The sequence below is a fragment of the Nerophis lumbriciformis genome, linkage group LG05, assembly GCF_033978685.3.
Source record: "Nerophis lumbriciformis linkage group LG05, RoL_Nlum_v2.1, whole genome shotgun sequence".
NCBI lineage: Eukaryota > Metazoa > Chordata > Actinopteri > Syngnathiformes > Syngnathidae > Nerophis > Nerophis lumbriciformis.
The window spans coordinates 596912-617819 of NC_084552.2; the positions used below are offsets into that span (position 1 = coordinate 596912).

At 40.5% G+C, this 20908-nt stretch overlaps 1 protein-coding gene across 1 annotated transcript in view; it reads right to left on the reverse strand.

Annotated features, from left to right (window-relative positions):
- ccdc146 (coiled-coil domain containing 146) overlaps positions 1 to 20908 on the reverse strand; it is a 116691-nt gene that overhangs the window by 63639 nt on the left and 32144 nt on the right. Inside the window, exons 3-9 of the mRNA XM_061961429.2 lie at positions 11164 to 11246; positions 9068 to 9283; positions 5788 to 5845; positions 4027 to 4112; positions 2409 to 2502; positions 2242 to 2315; positions 1726 to 1953 (exon numbers count right to left, since the gene is read on the reverse strand). Coding sequence (XP_061817413.1) covers positions 1726 to 1953; positions 2242 to 2315; positions 2409 to 2502; positions 4027 to 4112; positions 5788 to 5845; positions 9068 to 9283; positions 11164 to 11246 — 839 coding nt within the window. The remainder of the gene's footprint in view (positions 1 to 1725; positions 1954 to 2241; positions 2316 to 2408; positions 2503 to 4026; positions 4113 to 5787; positions 5846 to 9067; positions 9284 to 11163; positions 11247 to 20908) is intronic.

Consider the following 20908-nt stretch of genomic DNA (forward strand, 5'->3'; position numbering starts at 1 on the left):
GTGCAAGTTAAAACTCTCCTATGCAAGGCGAAAACCGTTTATCAACAACACCCAGAAACGCCGTCGGCTTCGCTGGGCCTGAGCTCATCTAAGATGGACTGATACAAAGTGGAAAAGTGTTCTGTGGTCCACATTTCAAATTGTTTTTGGAAACTGTGGACGTCGTGTCCTCCGGACCAAAGAAGAAAAGAACCATCCGGATTGTTATAGGCGCAAAGTGTAAAAGCCAGCATGTGTGATGGTATGGGGGTGTATTAGTGCCCAAGACATGGGTAACTTACACATCTGTGAAGGCACCATTAATGCTGAAAGGTACATACAGGTTTTGGAGCAACATATGTTGCCATCCAAGCAATGTTAATATGGACGCCCCTGCTTATTTCATCAAGACAATGCCAAGCGACGTCTTACATCAATGTGGCTTCATAGTAAAAGAGTGCGGATACTAGACTGGCCTGCCAGTAGTCCAGACCTGTCTCCCATTGAAAATGTGTGGTGCATTACTAAAATAGCACAACGGAGACCCCCGGACTGTTGAACAACTTAAGCTGTACATCAAGCAAGAATGGGAAAGAATTCCACCTGAGAAGCTTCAAAAATGTGTCTCCTCAGTTCCCAAACGTTTACTGAGTGTTGTTAAAAGGAAAGGCCATGTAACACAGTGGTGAACATGCCCTTTCCCAACTACTTTGGCACGTGTTGCAGCCATGAAATTCTAAGTTTTGATGACCTATATTGAGTAAAACATGCTTGAAACTAGAATATCAAGTGTTGCAAAGCTGTGTCATCAACACTCACAAGTATAAAACTGCTTTTTCAAAGTAATCATTTCTTATTTCAAGCATGAAATAAAAAATCCTGACTTTGACACAATTGTGTCTCATAATTAAAACAGATGACAGCCAAATGTTTTATTTTCAATAAAACAATAGAAAAGATGTATTCTTATAGTAGTACAGTTGGCACAGTACAGTAAATGTTATAGATGGGAAATAGTAGACCACATGGATATTATTCAGTGAGTTGATTCACCAAAACTAACCTGTTGTACAGGAGGAAAAAGCACACAGGACGTTTCAATTGTTCACAGACTGGTGGCGCTCATCAGAATGACAAGACACTTCCGGTCTGCAGGTGATAGCATTCAATTGGGAAGAAACGCCCTACTGCCCCCTACTGACCAATGTGAATACTGATAAATGTGTAATGACAGCTCCAAAAACGAATTCAAACCACAAAATAAAATAAATAAATCAACACAAAAATGTGACATTATGGGTGGGTCACATATGCATGTACAGTAGATGGCAGTATTGTCCTGTTTAAAAGTGTCACAACATTGCTGTTTACGGCAGACCAACTGCTTTACGGTAGACACTGTTGTTGTGTGTTGTTACCGCGCTGGGAGGACGTTAATGAAACTGCCTAACAATAAACCCACATAAGAAACCAAGAACTCGCCCTCCATCATTAGCTGTTTATATTGTGGGAAAGCGGACGTGTGAACAGGCTGTCAACACGTCACTCAGGTCCGCCTGGAGCTGGAGGGGGCGTGGCCTCCAGCTCCGCCTGAATTTCGGGAGATTTTCGGGAGAAAATTTGTCCCGGGAGGTTTTCGGGAGAGGCGCTGAATTTCGGGAGTCTCCGGGAGGGTTGGCAAGTATGATTTAACAGAAGGACATTTTGTTATTGAATACTGTCAATCCCAGCACTCAACAATCGTACCTGTGCCCCATTAGCTCCGCCTCTTCTTCCCTGCTGACCTCCTGCTCTTTCTCCAGCTGCCCGCACCTCCTCTCAAAGGCCTCCGCTTGAGCCTTGAGAGCCTCCAGCTCCTTGGCGAGCTCCTCCTTTTGTGCCCCGAGGAGGCGGTTGTGCTCCTTCACCTCCCTGGCTTGCCGCTTGATGTCGGAAACCTCGGCGTCCATTGCTTCTAGCACCTTCACTGCGGCTCTAAAAAGGAAAAAAAAACACAGAAACTGCTTCACTCTTGGTACTCTCGGCGATTACAACTTCACACCTTCAATTTGAAACATCACTGTAGATTGAAGAACGTGTTTTATTTGTTATCTCCTTTAATGAACAGTTTGATAGTCTAGTGTGCATCAAGTAACAAATTGAGCCATTTCTGTTTTCTTGTGCTGCAGTCTAAGCGGCTCATTTAGAGTTTATATCCCGGGCGTTTGGAACATTTCCTGCAATTATTGGATACAAATTGTGAGAGTTGTCTCCTGCACTCACTCCCTCTTGGAGCGTTTCCCTCCAATCTCTTTTAAAATCTGCTCAGGTGCGGCGAGGAGCTGAGCTTTCTCGGCCTTGCAACACACAGAGGAGAGAGAGAGAGGAGGCAGATTTGTTATTTTATTAATGGAGGCAATGCCCACTCGCTGCCTCGTACACACACACACCTCTTTCAGCTCCATGATTTTCCTCATGTCTTCCAGCTCGTTCTGTTCCTGCAATAACTGCGTTTGATGGGTTGCCATATCGTCCATCAGACTTCTGTGGAAAACACGTAGCAAGTACACAATCTCCCAAAACGTTTCATACATAATTAATAGCTGCGCAGGCCCCTTTTTTTTTTTAAATAAATTAAAAAAAACACCAAAAGAGAAAATACGTGCATATTAAGGCTGAAACGACGCGTCGACATAGTCGACGTCATCGGTTACGTAAATACGTCGACGCCGTTTTTGTGCGTCGGCGCGTCGCATATTTACGTCACACTACTTTACTGTCATGTCACAAATGCCAAAAGTCGTCAAAAGTGTGGGAGTATTTCAATAAAAGGCCTAATAATGTTGTTGTATGCACACTGTGTCGAGCGGAAATGGCCTATCATAGCAGCACAACGGCTATGAACGAACATTTGAAAAGAAAACCCCCGACAGCGTTCTTGCCATCACCATCAACAAGTCAATCGTCCGCGTGCGTATACGTTGTCATTATTACACAAAAACATGAATGTGTCATTTGTATCTGCGTTGTAAATTCATAAACTAAAGCACCGTTTCGCTCTGAGAGGCGCGTTTGGCGTGCCTGTTCAGTGTTTACAAAGACGCGCTCCTCTTTAACGCTGTGGAGAGGCGGCGGCGGCGAGCGAGCGGCGAGGCGGGGCGCGCCGGGAGCGACGCCGCAATCGTGCCCAGGTGCGCGATCCGCGCAGTTGGAAGAGAAAAGACTTTGTGTAAAATTAAAAGATTGTAAACCTGGCAAAGCCGTCTGGCGTTCAGTCTGTCGGTCCTGAAAGAACCCCACGGCACAAGACGTGTCACAAACGCTAACGTTAATTAGTTGTGCAAATACCTTTTACAACATTAACAGTTACATATACTATGTACAAACCAACAATTAACTTTCACTTTAATCATACTATCATTGTTGTGTTATTAAGCAAAATAAGCAATACTTTTACTTTTGTTGAAATGTTTACACTGTACACTTTTTTGTATTGGATGTTTAGCTTTATTTTTGCACATTTTAGCAAATAAGCAATACTTTTACTTTTGTTGAAATGTTTACACTTGTTACAGAATATTTCCGTTTTGCACTTTTTTGTATTGGATGTTTATCTTTATTTTTGCACATTTTAAAGCAAAATAAGCAATACTTTTACTTTTGAAATGCTTATACTATTCCAGAATATTAAGATTTGCACTGGATGTTTACTTTTATATTTGCACATTAAAAAGCAAATAAGCTACTTTTAATTTTGTTAAATGTTAAAAGTTTTAAATGTTTACATTGTTACAGAATATTTTGTCATGTTGTTGTCAATGTTGACTGAGTGGCCATACTTTTTTTTTTGTAAATAAAAGCCATGCCTTTTGAAAAAACTGGCCTACATTTATTTTTTCCTCTTCATTTTAAATAAAAAAAAAAATCGGTAAAAGGAAAAATAATCTATAGATTAATCGAAAAAAATAATCTATAGATTAACCGATTAATCGAAAAAATAATCTATAGATTAATCGATAGAAAAATAATCGTTAGCTGCAGCCCTAGTGCATATGAGAAAATGAATACCTGACTTCCCCCTGTCTTTGGGCCACCTCTTTTTGAAGTTCCTCACATTTGTCCTGGAGGGTCTTTGTGGTGCTCTCCATCTCCTCCTGTATGATCCAATAACACATGAATTATTCAAGTTCAAAGATCTGAATCAAGTGAGTCTGTCCCTCACATCTCACTGACCATTTTGCAACAGTACAGTGGAACCGGATTTTTCAAACCCCTCCATATGTCAACGTTTCGGTTTACGCCTCCGTGGGCCAAGCATGTCTCCAAGTAGCAACGTTTCATTCCTTCACTTTGTGTGCCGCTGGTAGCCAATATTCAATGTTTACTTATATAGCCCTAAATCACAATTGTCTCAAAGGGCTGCACAAGCCCCAACGACAACTTCGGCTCAGATCCCACAAGGAAAAACTCAACCCAATGGGACAATGAGAAACCTTGGAGGGGACCGCCCCCCTCTGGGCGACCGGTGCAATGGACGTCGAGTGGATCTAACATAATAGTGAGAGTCCAGTCCATAGTGGATCTAACATAATAGTGAGAGTCCAGTCCATAGTGGATCTAACATAATAGTGAGAGTCCAGTCCATAGTGGATCTAACATAATAGTGAGAATCCAGTCCATAGTGGATCTAACATAATATTGAGAGTCCAGTCCATAGTGGATCTAACATAATAGTGAGAGTCCAGTTCATAGTGGATCTAAGATAATAGTGAGAGTCCAGTCCATAGTGGATCTAACATAATAGTGTGAGTGTCCAGTCCATAGTGGATCTAACATAATAGTGTGAGAGTCCAGTCCATAGTGGATCTAACATAATAGTGAGAGTCCAGTCCATAGTGGATCTAACGTAATAGTGTGAGAGTCCAGTCCATAGTGGATCTAACATAATAGTGAGAGTCCAGTCCATAGTGGATCTAACATAATAGTGAGAGTCCAGTCCATAGTGGATCTAACATAATAGTGAGAGTCCAGTCCATAGTGGATCTAACATAATATTGTGAGAGTCCAGTCCAAAGTGGATCTAACATAATAGTGAGAGTCCAGTCCATAGTGGATCTAACATAATAGTGAGAGTCCAGTCCATAGTGGATCTAAGATAATATTGTGAGATTCCAGTTCATAGTGGATCTAACATAGTAGCGAGAGTCCAGTCCATAGTGGATCTAAGATAATATTGTGAGAGTCCAGTCCATAGTGGATCTAACATAATAGTGTGAGAGTCCAGTCCATAGTGGATCTAACATAATAGTGTGAGAGTCCAGTCCATAGTGGATCTAACATAATAGTGAGAGTCCAGTCCATAGTGGATCTAACATAATAGTGAGAGTCCAGTCCATAGTGGATCGAACATAATATTGTGAGAGTCCAGTTCATAGTGGATCATAGTGAAGTGTTGGATGAGCATTCCTCAACTTTATCAGTATTTATTGCCACCTTTCCCAACTTCTTTGTCACGTGTTGCTGGCATGAAATTCTAAGTTAATTATTATTTGCAAAAAAAAAAGAAAAGTTTATGAGTTTGAACATCAAATATGTTGTCTTTGTAGCATATTCAACTGAATATGGCTTGAAAATGATTTGCAAATCATTGTATTCCGTTTATATTTACATCTAACACAATTTCCCAACTCATATGGAAACGGGGTTTGTATTAAGGTCCACTCTTCATGGTTTCCAACAGGGCACTACTGGATGCATGGAAGTTAAAAATCAAGCTCTCTCAGACGAAATGTCAGTAACTCCACCTGACAGCTGCTGTGATGAACTTACATCAGGTTGGAGCGGAATGTTGTTCTCCTTCACCAGATACCGCTTCTCTTCCCGGAGACTGCAAACAAGGGTGAGGTAAGGTGAGGCGAGTCTGCAACGAGGGGACGGACTACAAAGTGGATGTTATTTTTGTTTTTTCTAAATAAAGGTGGTCACAGGACTGAATGTTCAGGAAGCAGCGGTGCATGTTATCATGTTGCCTGGCAGTGTTCCCGTGACCTCAGCCTGACTCCAGTGGAACAAAAAAAAAAGATGTTCTTTTCCATTTCTCTGGGTGCGTCTGACCCTTTGGACGCAGCGATAGTGGCGGCGAGACATTTGGAGGAAGGAAAAGCCAGGCCTGCGGCAGAATTGAGGAAAGTGGCTGGTGACAACTGAGAGTAGGAGAGACTAACCCCCAAACACTGACGTCAAAGCGCTCCGACAAGTAAACACTTTGCAGGGAGGAAATGTTCAATTCCCATACCTGACAACTACTCCGCTTTTCCCGTAATTAGTACGGTTTTCATCAACCTATTCCGGGTTACGGTTGCAGTGATAAAAAATACGTTTTTTCATTCATTAAAAAAAATATTTTTTTAAAAGTTTTATTCAGGAAATCGCGTAACAACAATGACAATCGACACTGCTTCCCGTAACTTCCTATCGAGCCATTCCGAATGCCATGCGCGAGGCTATTTATAGCACCGCTGCCAAGCACGAGGCACCAGTTGCCATTGTTTCCAAACGAGCGAACGATCATGGAATCAGCCGGAGAAAAATCGCAAACGAGTCTTAAACCGAAAAGAAAATCGCAGTCATTCCGTGAAGAATATTCAAAAGCCTATCCGGGAATAATTATCCCTTCCAAAAAGGGTGAAAACTACGCGAATTGCACCTTGTGCAGACAAGATTTTTCGATCGGACACGGAGGAATTAGCCATGTAAAAGACCACGTTGGGACAAAAAAACACAAGTCTAATGCCGTTGCTAAATTTGGATTTTAGCCACAAAAAGGTAATGACACCAATGTTATCTATTGGAATTGTTTAGTACTGTTATACTGTTAAAAGTGTTTATACTATTTATGCTTTCAAGTCCAAGTTGAAGAAATCTTGTTAAATGTTGACAGCATAACTACCAAAATACAGAAGTATGTCCTTAATATTTTTGCAGTGCTATTTCTGTTGAAAAGTTCAAATGATTACATTAGCATACCTGCCAACTTTTGAAATCAGAAAAACCTAGTAGCCAGGGTCCAGGGGCCACAGGCCCCGGTAGGTCCAGGACAAAGTCCTGGTGGGGGGTTCAGGCTTCGCCCCCCGACGCAAAATGATTATTAGCATTCAGACAGGTTAAAATGTTGCTAAAACCATCACTTTTCTATCAGTCACAGTGACTTTTCAAAACAAAAATATTACAGCAAAAATCATATGTTTATTCTGTAAGCTAACTTCAATAGTTTGAAATTATTTTGACAGTTAATGCCAGTTATCCTGTCAACCTTTCACAAGACTTCTATTTGTTAATTGAAAGTATAAACACTTTTTACAGTAAACAAATGGTAAAACAGTACTAAACAATTCCATAAAAAAAAAAATTGGTGTCATTATTAACTTTCTGTCCAAGCTTGTATAATCTACTGCCTTGTTCAATTGTAAAAAATATTCTGTGCCTAAAATTCACATTTCTATCACAATTATCATACTGTAAACATGGTAAGCTAACTTCATTAAAATGAATAGTCCTGTCAATAGCATGGAATTACAATTCAAATGTAGTTTTTTTGTAAGCCTTTCAAAAGAATTCAAAATATGAAAAATTTATGAAAATTAATTGAAGCCATCAGACACTTGAAAAGTGGCACATCACATCTCTAATGTAATCATTTGAACTTTTCAACAGAAATAGCACTGCAAAAATATTAAGGACATACTTCTGTATTTTGGTAGTTATGCTGTCAACATTTAACAAGATTTCTTCAACTTGGACTTGAAAGCATAAATAGTATAAACACTTTTAACAGTATAACAGTACTAAACAATTCCAATAGATAACATTGGTGTCATTACCTTTTTGTGGCTAAAATCCAAAGTTTTCCACTTGTATCGCTAGCAACGGCATTAGACTTGTGTTTTTTTGTCCCAACGTGGTCTTTTACATCGCTAATTCCTCCGTGTCCGATCGAAAAATCTTGTCTGCACAAGGTGCAATTGGCGTAGTTTTCACCCTTTTTGGAACGGATAATTATTCCCGGATAGGCTTTTGAATATTCTTCACGGAATGACTGCAGTTTTCTTTTCGGTTTAAGACTCGTTTGCGATTTTTCTCCGGCTGATTCCATGATCGTTCGCTCGTTTGGAAACAATGGCAACTGGTGCCTCGTGCTTGGCAGCGGTGCTATAAATAGCCTCGCGCATTTAAAAAAAAATTTTTTTTTTAATTAATGAAAAACCGTATTTTTTATCACTGCAACCGTAACCCGGAATAGATTGATGAAAACCGTACTAATTACGGGAAAACCGGAGTAGTTGGAAGGTATGCATTAGAGATGTGATGTGCCACTTTTCAAGTGTCTGATGGCTTCAATTAATTTTCATTCATTTTTCATATTTTGAATTCTTTTGAAAGGCTTACAAAAAAACTACATTTGAATTGTAATTCCATGCTATTGACAGGACTATTAATTTTAATGAAGTTAGCTTACCATGTTTACAGTATGATAATTGTGATAGAAAAGTGAATTTTAGGCACAGAATATTTTTTACAATTGAACAAGGCAGTAGATTATACAAGCTTGGACAGAAAGTTAATAATGACACCAATTTGTTTTTAATGGAATTGTTTAGTACTGTTTTACCATTTGTTTACTATAAAAAGTGTTTATACTTTCAATGAACAAATTGAAGTCTTGTGAAAGGTTGACAGGATAACTGTCATTAACTGTCAAAATAATTTCAAACTATTGAAGTTAGCTTACAGAATAAACATGTCAATCAACCCATATGATTTTTGCTGTAATATTTTTGTTTTGAAAAGTCACTGTGACTGATAGAAAAGTGATGGTTTTAGCAACATTTTAACCTGTCTGAATGCTAATAATCATTTTGCGTCGCACCAGGACTTTGTCCTGGACCTACCGGGGCCTGCGGCCCCTGGACCCTGGCTACTAGGTTTTTCTGATTTCAAAAGTTGGCAGGTATGAATTCCACTGGCAACTGTTGTTTGGATCAACTGTGTGAATGTGATTAGTCCCAAGCTCTGGTACTGCCTTTTAACTAGCCCTATGAAAAAGGCTCACCACTTGAGCTGATGCTGTGTCATGTAGTCCCTGTCCTCCACTGCTTTCAGCTCATTGAACGCCTGCAGGAGCTGAAGCCTCAGTCTGTCCGCCTCACTGGTGGGCTCCTCGGAGGTATTCGGCTCTTCTGTTCTCTCCAAGTCGGCATGAATCTTCTTTAGGTCGGCACGGAACTTCTTCGTCTCTTCCAAAAGCTTTAACTCTGATTCCTGGGCACTGTTGGAGAAAATAAGGACGTAACCTCATAATTTGACAACATGGTATTGCTTATCAATGGACTGTGCTGGTGTACCCTTAACAATGTTACAATGCTATGTCGAGTATTTGGAAGCTCAAAATACAAAACCCAAAACCAGTGAAGTTGGCACGTTGTGTAAATGGTAAATAAAAACAGAATACAATAATCTGCAAATCCTTTTCAATTTATATTCAATGGAATAGACTGCAAAGACAAGATATTTCATGTTAGAACTGAGAAACTTAATTTATTTTTGCTAATAATCATTAACTTAGAATTTAGTGGCAGCAACACATTGCAAAAAATTTGGCACAGGGGCATTTTCACCACTGTGTTACATGGCCTTTCCTTTTAACAACACTCAGTTAACATTTGGGAACTAAGGAGACCAATTTTTGAAACTTTTCAGGTGGAATTCTTTCCCATTCTTGCTTGATGTACAGCTTAAGTTGTGCTATTTTAGGCTTCACATTTTCAATGGGAGACAGGTCTGGACTACAGGCAGGCCAGTCTAGTACCCGCACTCTTTTACTATGAAGCCACACTGTTGTAACACGTGGCTTGGCATTGTCTTGCTGAAATAAGCAGGGGCGTCCATGATAACGTTGCTTGGATGGCAACATATATTTCTCCAAAACCTGCATGTACCTTTCAGCATTAATGGTGCATTCACAGATGTGTAAGTTACCCATGTCTTGGGCACTAATACACCCCCATACCATCACACATGCTGGCTTTTGAACTTTGCGCATATAACAATCCGGATGGCTCTTTTCCTCTTTGTTCCGGAGGACATGACATCCACTGTTTCCAAAAAAGAATTGAAATGTGGACTCGTCAGACCACAGAACACTTTTCCACTTTGCATTAGTCCATCTTAGATGAGCTCGGGCCCAGCGAAGGCGGCGGCGTTTCTGGGTGTTGTTGATAAATGGCTTTGGCTTTGCACAGTAGAGTTTTAACTTGCACTTACAGATGTAGTGATGCACTGTAGTTACTGACAGTGGTTTTCTGAAGTGTTCCTGAGCCCATGTGGTGATATCCTTTCCACCGCCTGAGGGATCGAATGTCACGGACATTGCCGCTTACGTGCAGTGATTTCTCCAGATTCTCTGAATCTTTTGATGATATTACGGAGCGTAGATGGTGAAATCCCTAAATTCCTTGCAGTAGCTGGTTGAGAAATGTTGTTCTTAAACTGTTCAACAATTTGCTCAGGCATTTGTTGACAAAGTGGTGACCCTCGCCCCATCCTTGTTTGTGAACGACTGAGCATTTCATGGAATCTGTTCACCTGTGGGATGTTCCAAATAAGTGTTTGATGAGCATTCCTCGACTTTCTCAGTCTTTTTTGCCACTTGTGCCAGCGTTTTTGTTGCAGGCATCTAATTTCAAATGAGCTAGTATTTGCAAAAAATAAAGTTTTCCAGTTTGAACATGAAAATATCTTGTCTTTGCAGTCTATTCAGTTGAATATAAGTTGAAAAGTATTTGCAAATCTTTGTATTCTGTTTTTATTTAACTTGCCAACTTCACTGGTTTTGGGGTTTGTACAAACCTGTCAACATCTGTACTGTATTTAAATATGAAGGAAACTCTCCGTAAAATAAGAGACAGAGAGGAAATACGGGGAAAAGACAGGAAAAAAGGGAAAAATGTGAGTTTACCGGAAATATAGTGTTTATAGGTATGCCAAATATGCTACAGCAAATAATCTCTGGATGTTTTTTGGCACAAAAGTCCGATATCACACTTCTCATCTTCCCCACCTGAGCTTTGCAATCTTTGGCTCCATCGTATCAACGGGAACATTTAAGGGACGTAGACGCTTGTTTCCATTGCAAACAGAGTAGCATACCTCTTTAGTGCTTCACTCATCTCACTGTAGAGCGCTTTCAACTTGGCCGCTTTGTCTGCACTCATTTTCCCCAGTGACAGCATCTGGAAGGCAGAATTCAGAGTTTCTCATACTTTCATCTACTTGTGGTGGCTTCGGTCCGCCAAAGATACATTTGGACAATCACACATTGATTTGGTGCTGCCTTTTGCCCACGAAACATCGCACTACTGGGAAGAAAGCGGCTTTATCGGGATGCTTTTTTTTGAATGGGCCTAGATTTAGTCTGCAGCCCATCTACTTGTTACTCAGTGACGTGCGGTGAGGTTGATGGCTGGTGAGGCACTGACTTCATCACAGTCACATTTACAAACATAAAGAGTATCTTATTCACCATTTGATTGGCAGCAGTTAACGGGTTATGTTTAAAAGCTCATACCAGCATTCTTCCCTGCTTGGCACTCAGCATCAAGGCTTGGAATTGGGGGTTAAATCACCAAAAATGATTCCCGGGCACGGCGCCGCTGCTGCCCACTGCTCCCCTCACCTCCCAGGGGGTGATCAAGGAGATGGGTCAAATGCAGAGGACAAATTTCATTACACCTAGTGTGTGTGTGACAATCATTGCTACTTTAACTTAACTTTAACTTTACACATACAAACTGTAGCACACAAAAAAGCACATTTAATAAAAAAAAAAACGTTATTATGGTCTTACCTTTACTTATAAATTAAGTCCATTCGCCGCTGTTGTGCTGGATTAATGAACCCCCTGACGGGTGTGTTATATCAACTAAAACCCTCACTTAAACTTTCCACGTGCAAGATTGAATCTATTTAAAAAAGTGTAACTGAGGGTTTATAAATGTCGCCTATACTGTATGAAACTACAAAATAAACACAGAGGCTCCAGTTTACACGAGGACCACTTTATTTACCTTCTTTCAAAAACCTCCGCTCCACTACAACATGTCATCACTTCCGCTCTTGGCGCCTTCAAAATAAGAGCTCAAGGCATATACTGTATAACAGCGCATAACAGGAACTTAACATCACAAAGAGGAAAGCCCATAAAAATAGGTTACACAACTTATTTAATAAGAAGCCAAAAAGTGCAAAAACAATAATGTTCGTGTTGGAGGAGTTGTGAATTAGATACACCTGCAGTCTGCAGGTGTACCTAATGTTGTGGCCCTGCAGTCATTCACAACTCCTCCAACACCAACATTATTGTTTTTGCACTTTTTGGCTTCTTATGAAATAACTTTTTTTAAATAGATTCAATCTTGCACGTGGAAAGTTTAAGTGTGGGCTTTAGTTGATATAACAATTCTACGGCGGGGGTGCAGGAGGCGAGCCTCAGCCAGTGCGTCTTTTGCAGCCGTTTTATGATCGCTCAGCACAAGAAATACGTTACACACATACAGTTGTTGACAAAATACACTGTACATTATATACCTCAGCTAACTAAACTATGGAAATGTATAATATAATTCATATAGCAATACGGTCTCACTGCACAGCAGGCCAGCAGTTAGCCGAGTCCGGAATCCATGTTGAGGCACTGAGTGACGTGCCTCAACTGGCTGCTGTTCACCGCACCGTCTCTTCTCAGTATTTGAACGGCAAATGTGAAAATTCAGCGATTTTGAATAAAAATAATCTAAAACTGGTGAAGTTAAATGGAAAATAACTTTATAGTATAATCACTGGATACATATAACAATTTAATTATTTTTTTTCTTTTTACATTTTTTTTCTTTCCATGATGGCAGGTGAGGCCCCGCCTCACCTGCCTCTAGTGACTGCACATCACTGTTGTTACTGATATAATCCAGGGAAAAGTCGCCTCTCAAAGCTCATCCAAAAAGGACTTGGCCCTAAAAGGTCCACGGTTCCTCAAAACAGACTTAGCCAAAAAAAATGCTTATTTTTATTAGCAAATTTCCAGGGGCCACCAAATGTCTCAGAAAAGTTGTATTCTATTTAAAAGAGATATTTATTTAGTTTTGTCTTCATCTGTGCGCTTAAAAATACATCAATCATGAACGTTTCGACAGCTACCCCTCTCCGCACATATGTAGACTTGATTCAACAAGAAGTTCCAAAACAAACTTGTTGACGTGGTTTGGGGAATTTTAGTGGAGCGGAGAAGAGGAGAAAGTGATACAAAAACAGATTTTCATTAAAACAAACTCAACCTTTTTCTCAGTCACACAGAATGTAGGTTACAGGCATACTTGCCAACCCTCCCGAATTTTACGGGAGACTCCCGAAATTCAGCGCCTCTCCCGAAAACCTCCCGGGACAAATATTCTCCCGAAAATCTCCCGATTTTCAGCCGGAGCTGGAGGGGGCGTGGCCTGAGTGAGGACAGCCTTTTTTTAATGACAGGAGGACAACAGGGTGACAAGAACTAAATCATCCAGACAAGAGATAAATTGTATTATTATGTTTATCTTACCTAAAAATAAATGTATTTATTAATTTAAAAAAAACATCTAAATACATTTTTACTACATTTTGCTAAAAACATCAAAATGTATTGTATTTTTATTTGTATTTTTTCTGACTCCTTATTACATCCAGCCATAGAATTATACATTAAAATAAATATATTGGAAATAATTAATTTTAAATGATCATAATAATTCATTTAAAATGACCATATTTAATTATTAAAATAATTGCTTGTTTATCAACAACTTTAGCATTTTATTCATTACATTTTGAAACTCTCAGAAGCCAAGTTATGTTATATTCCTTAAGATTTATTTATGCAAGTTTGAAGTATCAATTATCTAAACACAGTTTTGTTTGCATATTTTCAGGATGTAGATATATATATATATATATATATATATATATATATATATATATATATATATATATATATATATATATTTGCATATGTATTGTCGGAGGCAGATATTTACATATATCCGAATTTAAGTTGTACTTCTTTTATTTCATAGTCATATTTGAAAACAGCTCGTGTTTTCCATTTCTTCTCTTGCTGCTCTGTCTGCAAGTATACTGTGTGTGTTAACCTTGAGTTCTTTGGAATGTGTTTTGACTAGCATTTGTTTTGTCTACAGAGATGGGACGAGAGAGAGGGTGGTGGGATCGGGAAGACAGACCATTTTGGGAGGCGCGATAGAATGTTCTAGGGTTAGACTGGTCTCAATCAATGTATATTGGCAAAGCTTTGAGAATATACAACAAAATACCTATTCTGTCTCTGGTGGTTTTTCAACTCAGCTTTAAGTGTCGGAAAGAACTTGGGAGCGAATTGTGACTTGAATTCCCTGGGAGGAACAACTGGTCCAAAACGCAACAGTATATGTATATGTATATATATATATATATATATGTATGAAATACTTGACTTGGTGAATTCTAGCTGTCAATCAATATACTCCTCCCCTCTTAAAAGTGAAGTGAATTATATTTATATAGCGCTTTTCTCGTAGTGAAAGCCAATATATCTAAGTTACATTTAAAGCAGTGTGGGTGGCACTGGGAGCAGGTGGGTAAAGTGTCTTGCCCAAGGACACAACGGCAGTGACTAGGATGGTGGAAGCGGGGATCGAACCTGGAACCCTCAAGTTGCTGGCACGGCCGCTCTACCAACCGAGCTATAAACGGCATCAATGCCATCACCACTGTGGCAGCAGGAAAATGTTGCGAGTGCATGTGGAGAGTTGGACAAGTGTTTATCAACCTCATCGGTGTAAAGAAAGAAGGATGGCTAATAGTAAAAAAAAAGGAATGAAAAGCCTCCATATAAAGCAACGCTTACACCTCTAAAGGATTCAAAAGCTACCATTAGCGCTGAAAGATATACAGCTGGAGTACTGCAGTAAAAAGCAGGTAATTCCCCCTTTTGTGCAGAGCTCCGTTTTTGCCGAGAGTGTTGTTACGGGTGAATTTCTCCCCGTAGTGTCGGGTACTTTGGTGTGTCACGATGATGGAAACGGTGGACAGGTGCTCCGCTCTTATCTTGGCAGCCAGGCAGGTCGGGGCTGGGGATGCGCTAATGAGGGGATAACCTTGTCCAAAAGGCAACCTGACTTCTAAGAGATGATCTTTTTTTTTTTTTTTTACTCCTATCCATTACTGTTCCATACCGCTTGTCCTCATTGGACTCATGAGTAAGCTGGAGCCTATCCCAGCTGACCCAAATGCACATACAGGACAACATGCAAAACAAAGGTTCATACTAGGGATGTCCGATAATGGCTTTTTTGTCGATACCGATACCGATATATACAGTCGTGGAATTAGCACATTATTATGCCTAATTTGGACAAGCAGGTATGGTGAAGATAAGGTCCTTTTTTCTTTTTTTTTTAATTAAAAAAATAAGATAAATAAATTAAAAACATTTTCTTGAATAAAAAATAATGTAAAACAATATAAAAACAGTTACATAGAAACTAGTAATTAATGAAAATGAGTAAAATGAAGTGTTAAAGGTTAGTACTATTAGTGGAGCAGCAGCACACACAATCATGTGTGCTTACGGACTGTATTGATATATATCAGGGGTAGGGAACCTATGGCTCTCAAAGCGACATCAGTGTGTAAAGGATATCACCACATGGACTCAGGAACACATCAGAAACCCACTGTCAGTAACTACAGTTGGTCGCTACATCTGTAAGTGCAAGTTAAAACTCTCCTATGCGAGGCGAAAACCGTTTATCAACAACACCCAGAAACGCCGTCGGCTTCGCTGGGCCTGAGCTCATCTAAGATGAACTGATACAAAGTGGAAAAGTGTTCTGTGGTCTGACGAGTCCACATTTCAAATTGTTTTTGGAAACTGTGGACGTCGTGCAGGCCCGGCCCTAACCAATCTGGCGCCCTAGGCAAGATTTTAGGTGGCGCCCCCCCACATCGGCAGTGAAGTGTATATACTCACAAGAACCCGAATAGCTTTGTCTTTGACCTTTTTTTTTTTTACTTACAACTATACCTAATATATAAAGGGGTGGAAAAGTGACTATTACCTGCAGGGCAAACATTAGCTAAACAGAAGGCAATAACAATGTAAACAAAAAACACCTGCTTAAAAGATCTAATACAAACATTTATATGCACGTACAACACTTAGAACTTTTAGCATATCAGTATGTGGAATTAAATTATGGAATGGATTAAGTAAAGAAGTTAAAAATTGTACTGATATGATCCAGTTTAAGAGGTTGTTCAAAATAATAGTGCTTACAGAGTAAGGGCGCCTGATGGACGGCGCCCTTAGCATTTGCCTATACGGCCTATGCCACGGGCCGGCCCTGACGTCGTGTCCTCCGGACCAAAGAGGAAAAGAACCATCCGGATTGTTATGGGCGCAAAGTTGAAAAGCCAGCATCTATGATGGTATGGGGGTGTATTAGTGCCCAAGACATGGGTAACTTACACATCTGTGAAGGCACCATTAATGCTGAAAGGTACATACAGGTTTTGGAGCAACATATGTTGCCATCCAAGCAACGTTATCATGGACGCCCCTGCTTATTTCAGCAAGACAATGCCAAGCCACGTGTTACATCAACGTGGCTTCATAGTAAAAGAGTGCGGGTACTAGACTGGCCTGCCTGTAGTCCATGTGTGGCGCATTATGAAGCCTAAAATAGCAGAAGGGAGACCCCCGGACTGTTGAACAACTTAAGCTGTACATCAAGCAAGAATGGGAAAGAATTCCACCTGAGAAGCTTCAAAAATGTGTCTCCTCAGTTCCCAAACCTTTACTGAGTGTTGTTAAAAGGAAAGGCCATGTAACACAGTGGTGAACATGCACTTTCCCAACTACTTTGTCACGTGTTGCAGCAATGAAATTCTAAGTTAATTATTATTTGCAAAAAAAAAAATAAAGTTTATGAGTTTGAACATCAAATATGTTGTCTTTGTAGTGCATTCAATTGAATATTGGTTGAAAAGGATTTGCAAATCATTGTTTATATTTACATCCAACACAATTTCCCAACTCATATGGAAACAGGGTTTGTATAACCCATTTACTGTTACAAGCGGCCCTCTGATGGCAGCCATATCAATAAAAACAGTTTGACATCCCTGCACTAAGCGCTCCAAATAGAGCAATATCAGCAACTTCCCTGTAAATGTGTCACAACCTTCTATTTTGAAACTTGTATTGTGAGCAATGGGCTCCTGCACAATACCTCATCCTACAGAAATGAAAACAACTCTAATAGTTTTGGTTTCCACAGATGATTCACCAAAATAAGGCGTGTTGTAATTTTCCCTATCACGGATGACGCAGAAGACGTCTTGGCAGCATTGGCGCAGATCGGGTGTTTTATCTGAAACAGCCCAAAGGCGGTTTGGAGGCAGCCTTGCCGCTCCTGACTTATCTGCAGCAGTTAAAAGGGAATTGCGAGGTTTTATGGGGTGAATGCGTAACACGTGGATCTTTGAAGCGAGACCATCGCTAAATGATATGCGTGCAGACAGCAGGCTGGCTGGACCTCCACATGTAGGCACAAATAGGTGGATGGAGCATGAAGAGGTGTAAAATAGCTTCCTGAAATACTAAGTTGGGGTGCATCAGACTGAGAGATGAAAAGCTACAACAGTAGAAGCGGTGCAGATCAAACTACACCTACAAACCCCGTTTCCATATGAGTTGGGAAATTGTGTTAGATGTAAATATAAACGGAATACAATGATTTGCAAATCATTTTCAACCCATATTCAGTTGAATATGCTACAAAGACAACATATTTGATGTTCAAACTCATAAACTTTATTTTTTTTTTGCAAATAATCATTAACTTAGAATTTCATGGCTGCAACACGTGACAAAGAAGTTGTGAAAGGTGGCAATAAATACTGATAAAGTTGAGGAATGCTCATCAAAGACTTATTTGGAACATCCCACAGGCGTGCGGGCTAATTGGAAACAGGTGGGTGCCATGATTGGGTATAAAAACAACTTCCCAAAAAATGCTCAGTCTTTCACAAGAAAGGATGGGTCGAGGTACACCCCTTTGTCCACAACTGCGTGAGCAAATAGTCAAACAGTTTAAGAACAACGTTTCTCAAAGTGACATTGCAAGAAATGTAGGGATTTCAACATCTACGCTCCATAATATCATCAAAAGGTTCAGAGAATCTGGAGAAATCACTCCACGTAAGCAGCATGGCCGGAAACCAACATTGAATGACCGTGACCTTCCATCCCTCAGACAACACTGTATCAAAAACCGACATCAATCTCTAAAGGATATCACCACATGGGCTCAGGAACACTTCAGAAAACCACTGTCACTAAATACAGTTGGTCGCTACATCTGTAAGTGCAAGTTAAAGCTCTACTATGCAAAGCCAAAGCCATTTATCAACAACACTCAGAAACGCCGCCGGCTTCTCTGGGAGATCATCTAAGATGGACTGAATGCAAAGTGGAAAAGTGTTCTGTGGTCTGACGAGTCCACATTTCAAATTGTTTTTGGAAATATTCAACATCGTGTCATCCGGACCAAAGGGGCAGCGAACCATCCAGACTGTTATCGACGCAAAGTTGAAAAGCCAGCATGTGTGATGGTATGGGGGTGCATTAGTGCCCAAGGCATGGGTAACTTACACATCTGTGAAGGCACCATTAATGCTGAAAGGTACATACAGGTTTTGGAACAACATATGCTGCCATCTAAGCGCCGTCTTTGTCATGGACGCCCCTGCTTATTTTAGCAAGACGATGCCAAGCCACATTTAGCACGTGTTACAACAGCGTGGCTTCTTAAAAAAAAAGAATGCGGGTACTTTCCTGGCCCGCCTGCAGTCCATACCTGTCTCCCATCGAAAATGTGTGGCGCATTATGAAGCGTAAAATACGACAGCGGAGAACGACTGGAGCTCTACATAAAACCAGAATGGGAAAGAATTCCACTTTCAAAGCTTCAACAATTAGTTTCCTCAGTTCCCAATCGTTTAATGAGTGTTGTTAAAAGGAAAGGCCATGTAACACAGTGGTGAACATGCCCTTTCCCAACTACTTTGGCACGTGTTGCAGCCATGAAATTCTAAGTTATTTATTATTTGCAAAAAAAAATAAAGTTTATGAGTTTGAACATCAAATATCTTGTCTTTGTAGCATATTCAACTGAATATGGCTTGAAAAGGATTTGCGAATCATTGTATTCCGTTTATATTTACATCTAACACCATTTCCCAACTCATATGGAAACGGGGTTTGTACAATAATAAACCTTTTCGTGTCAAAACCGGGTATGATTGTCTTGTAAGGGCAGAATTGTATTGGCTTTCATTGCACCGTCCAGGTAAAACCTAATGAGATGTCTGGTCAGTGCAGGTGAAAAAAGATGGCATGGGGGTTTACGAGGCCGCAACCTCAATGAGAAAAACAATCATCATCGCCATGTGGAGAGGGAATCATCAGCTCTCTCTCTATCTGTGTATCGCCCCGGTCATGTTATGGTATTGACTTTTTCATTTGGCATTGCGCCCGGAGCCAGACTGAATCAAGGTGAGAGGCGAGAGCCCTTCAGTTGTAATATTTCCCGCGGCTGTTCCATCAGGGCTTCACTTCTGTCCATGTGGAATTATTGTTAGGAATCGGTTTGAACCGTATGCAAGCGAAACCCACGAAAACGACACGACAGCCAGCGACACGGGAGAAAGCCAGGACGAATTCGGCGATCGACTTCTAACCAACGATTGGTATGTGTTTGTTTGGCATTAAAGGAAACTAACAACTATGAACTAGGTTTACAGCATATGAAATACATTTGGCAACAACATGCACTTTGAGAGTGCAGACAGCCCAATTTTCATCAATTAATATATTCTGTAGACATACCCTCATCCGCGCTCTTTTCCTGAAAGCTGATCTGTCCAGTTTTGGAGTTGATGTCAGCAGGCCAGGGAAGCTAGGGTCGATATTCTTCTCTTGATCATCTTCGGTGGCATAAGGGACGGTGTGAGCCAAGACATCCAGGGGGTTTAGCTCGCTCGTCTGCGGGAACAAACTGCCGCCATTGCTTGCCGTGCTAGCGAGGCCCTTTGTCCCTGAATTGCTCACACACTCCGGCAGATTCAATGGGGGTCTGGCGGCAGATTTCTTTGACTTTATGGTTGGAAATGCATCTGCTTTGAGTGTCGCAGGATATCCACACATTCTTGCCATCTCTGTCGTAGCATAGCTTGTGCGGAACAAACGACTGACCATTTCGTCGGCTTTCCCCACACCCTCGTATTTTGAACAAATTTCGTCCAATTTCTTGCCACTTTGGCATCTTTGGGCCACTGGTGCAACTTGAATCCATCCCTGTTGGTGTTGTTACACCCTCCGACAACACACCGACGAGGCATGATGTCTCCAAGGTACGGAAAACAGTCGAAAAAACGGAAAATAACAGAGCTGATTTGACTCGGTGTTTGAGAAAATGGCGGAATGCTTCCCGATGTGACGTCACGTTGTGACGTCATCGCTCCGAGAGCGAATATTAGAACGGCATTTAATTCGCCAAAATTCACCCATTTAGAGTTCGGAAATCGGTTAAAAAAATATATGGTCTTTTTTCTGCAACATCAAGGTATATATTGACGCTTACATAGGTCTGGTGATAATGTTCCCCTTTAACAGTAATGGTTTATTTGTGTCGGACGCGCTTCATGAGTTCTGTGGAGGAACATCACTTGTTTACACTTGCACAATTCAACAAGTCCAAAAAGAAGTAGGAGGAAGCAGATCTTATTTGAACCCTTCTCCGTATCG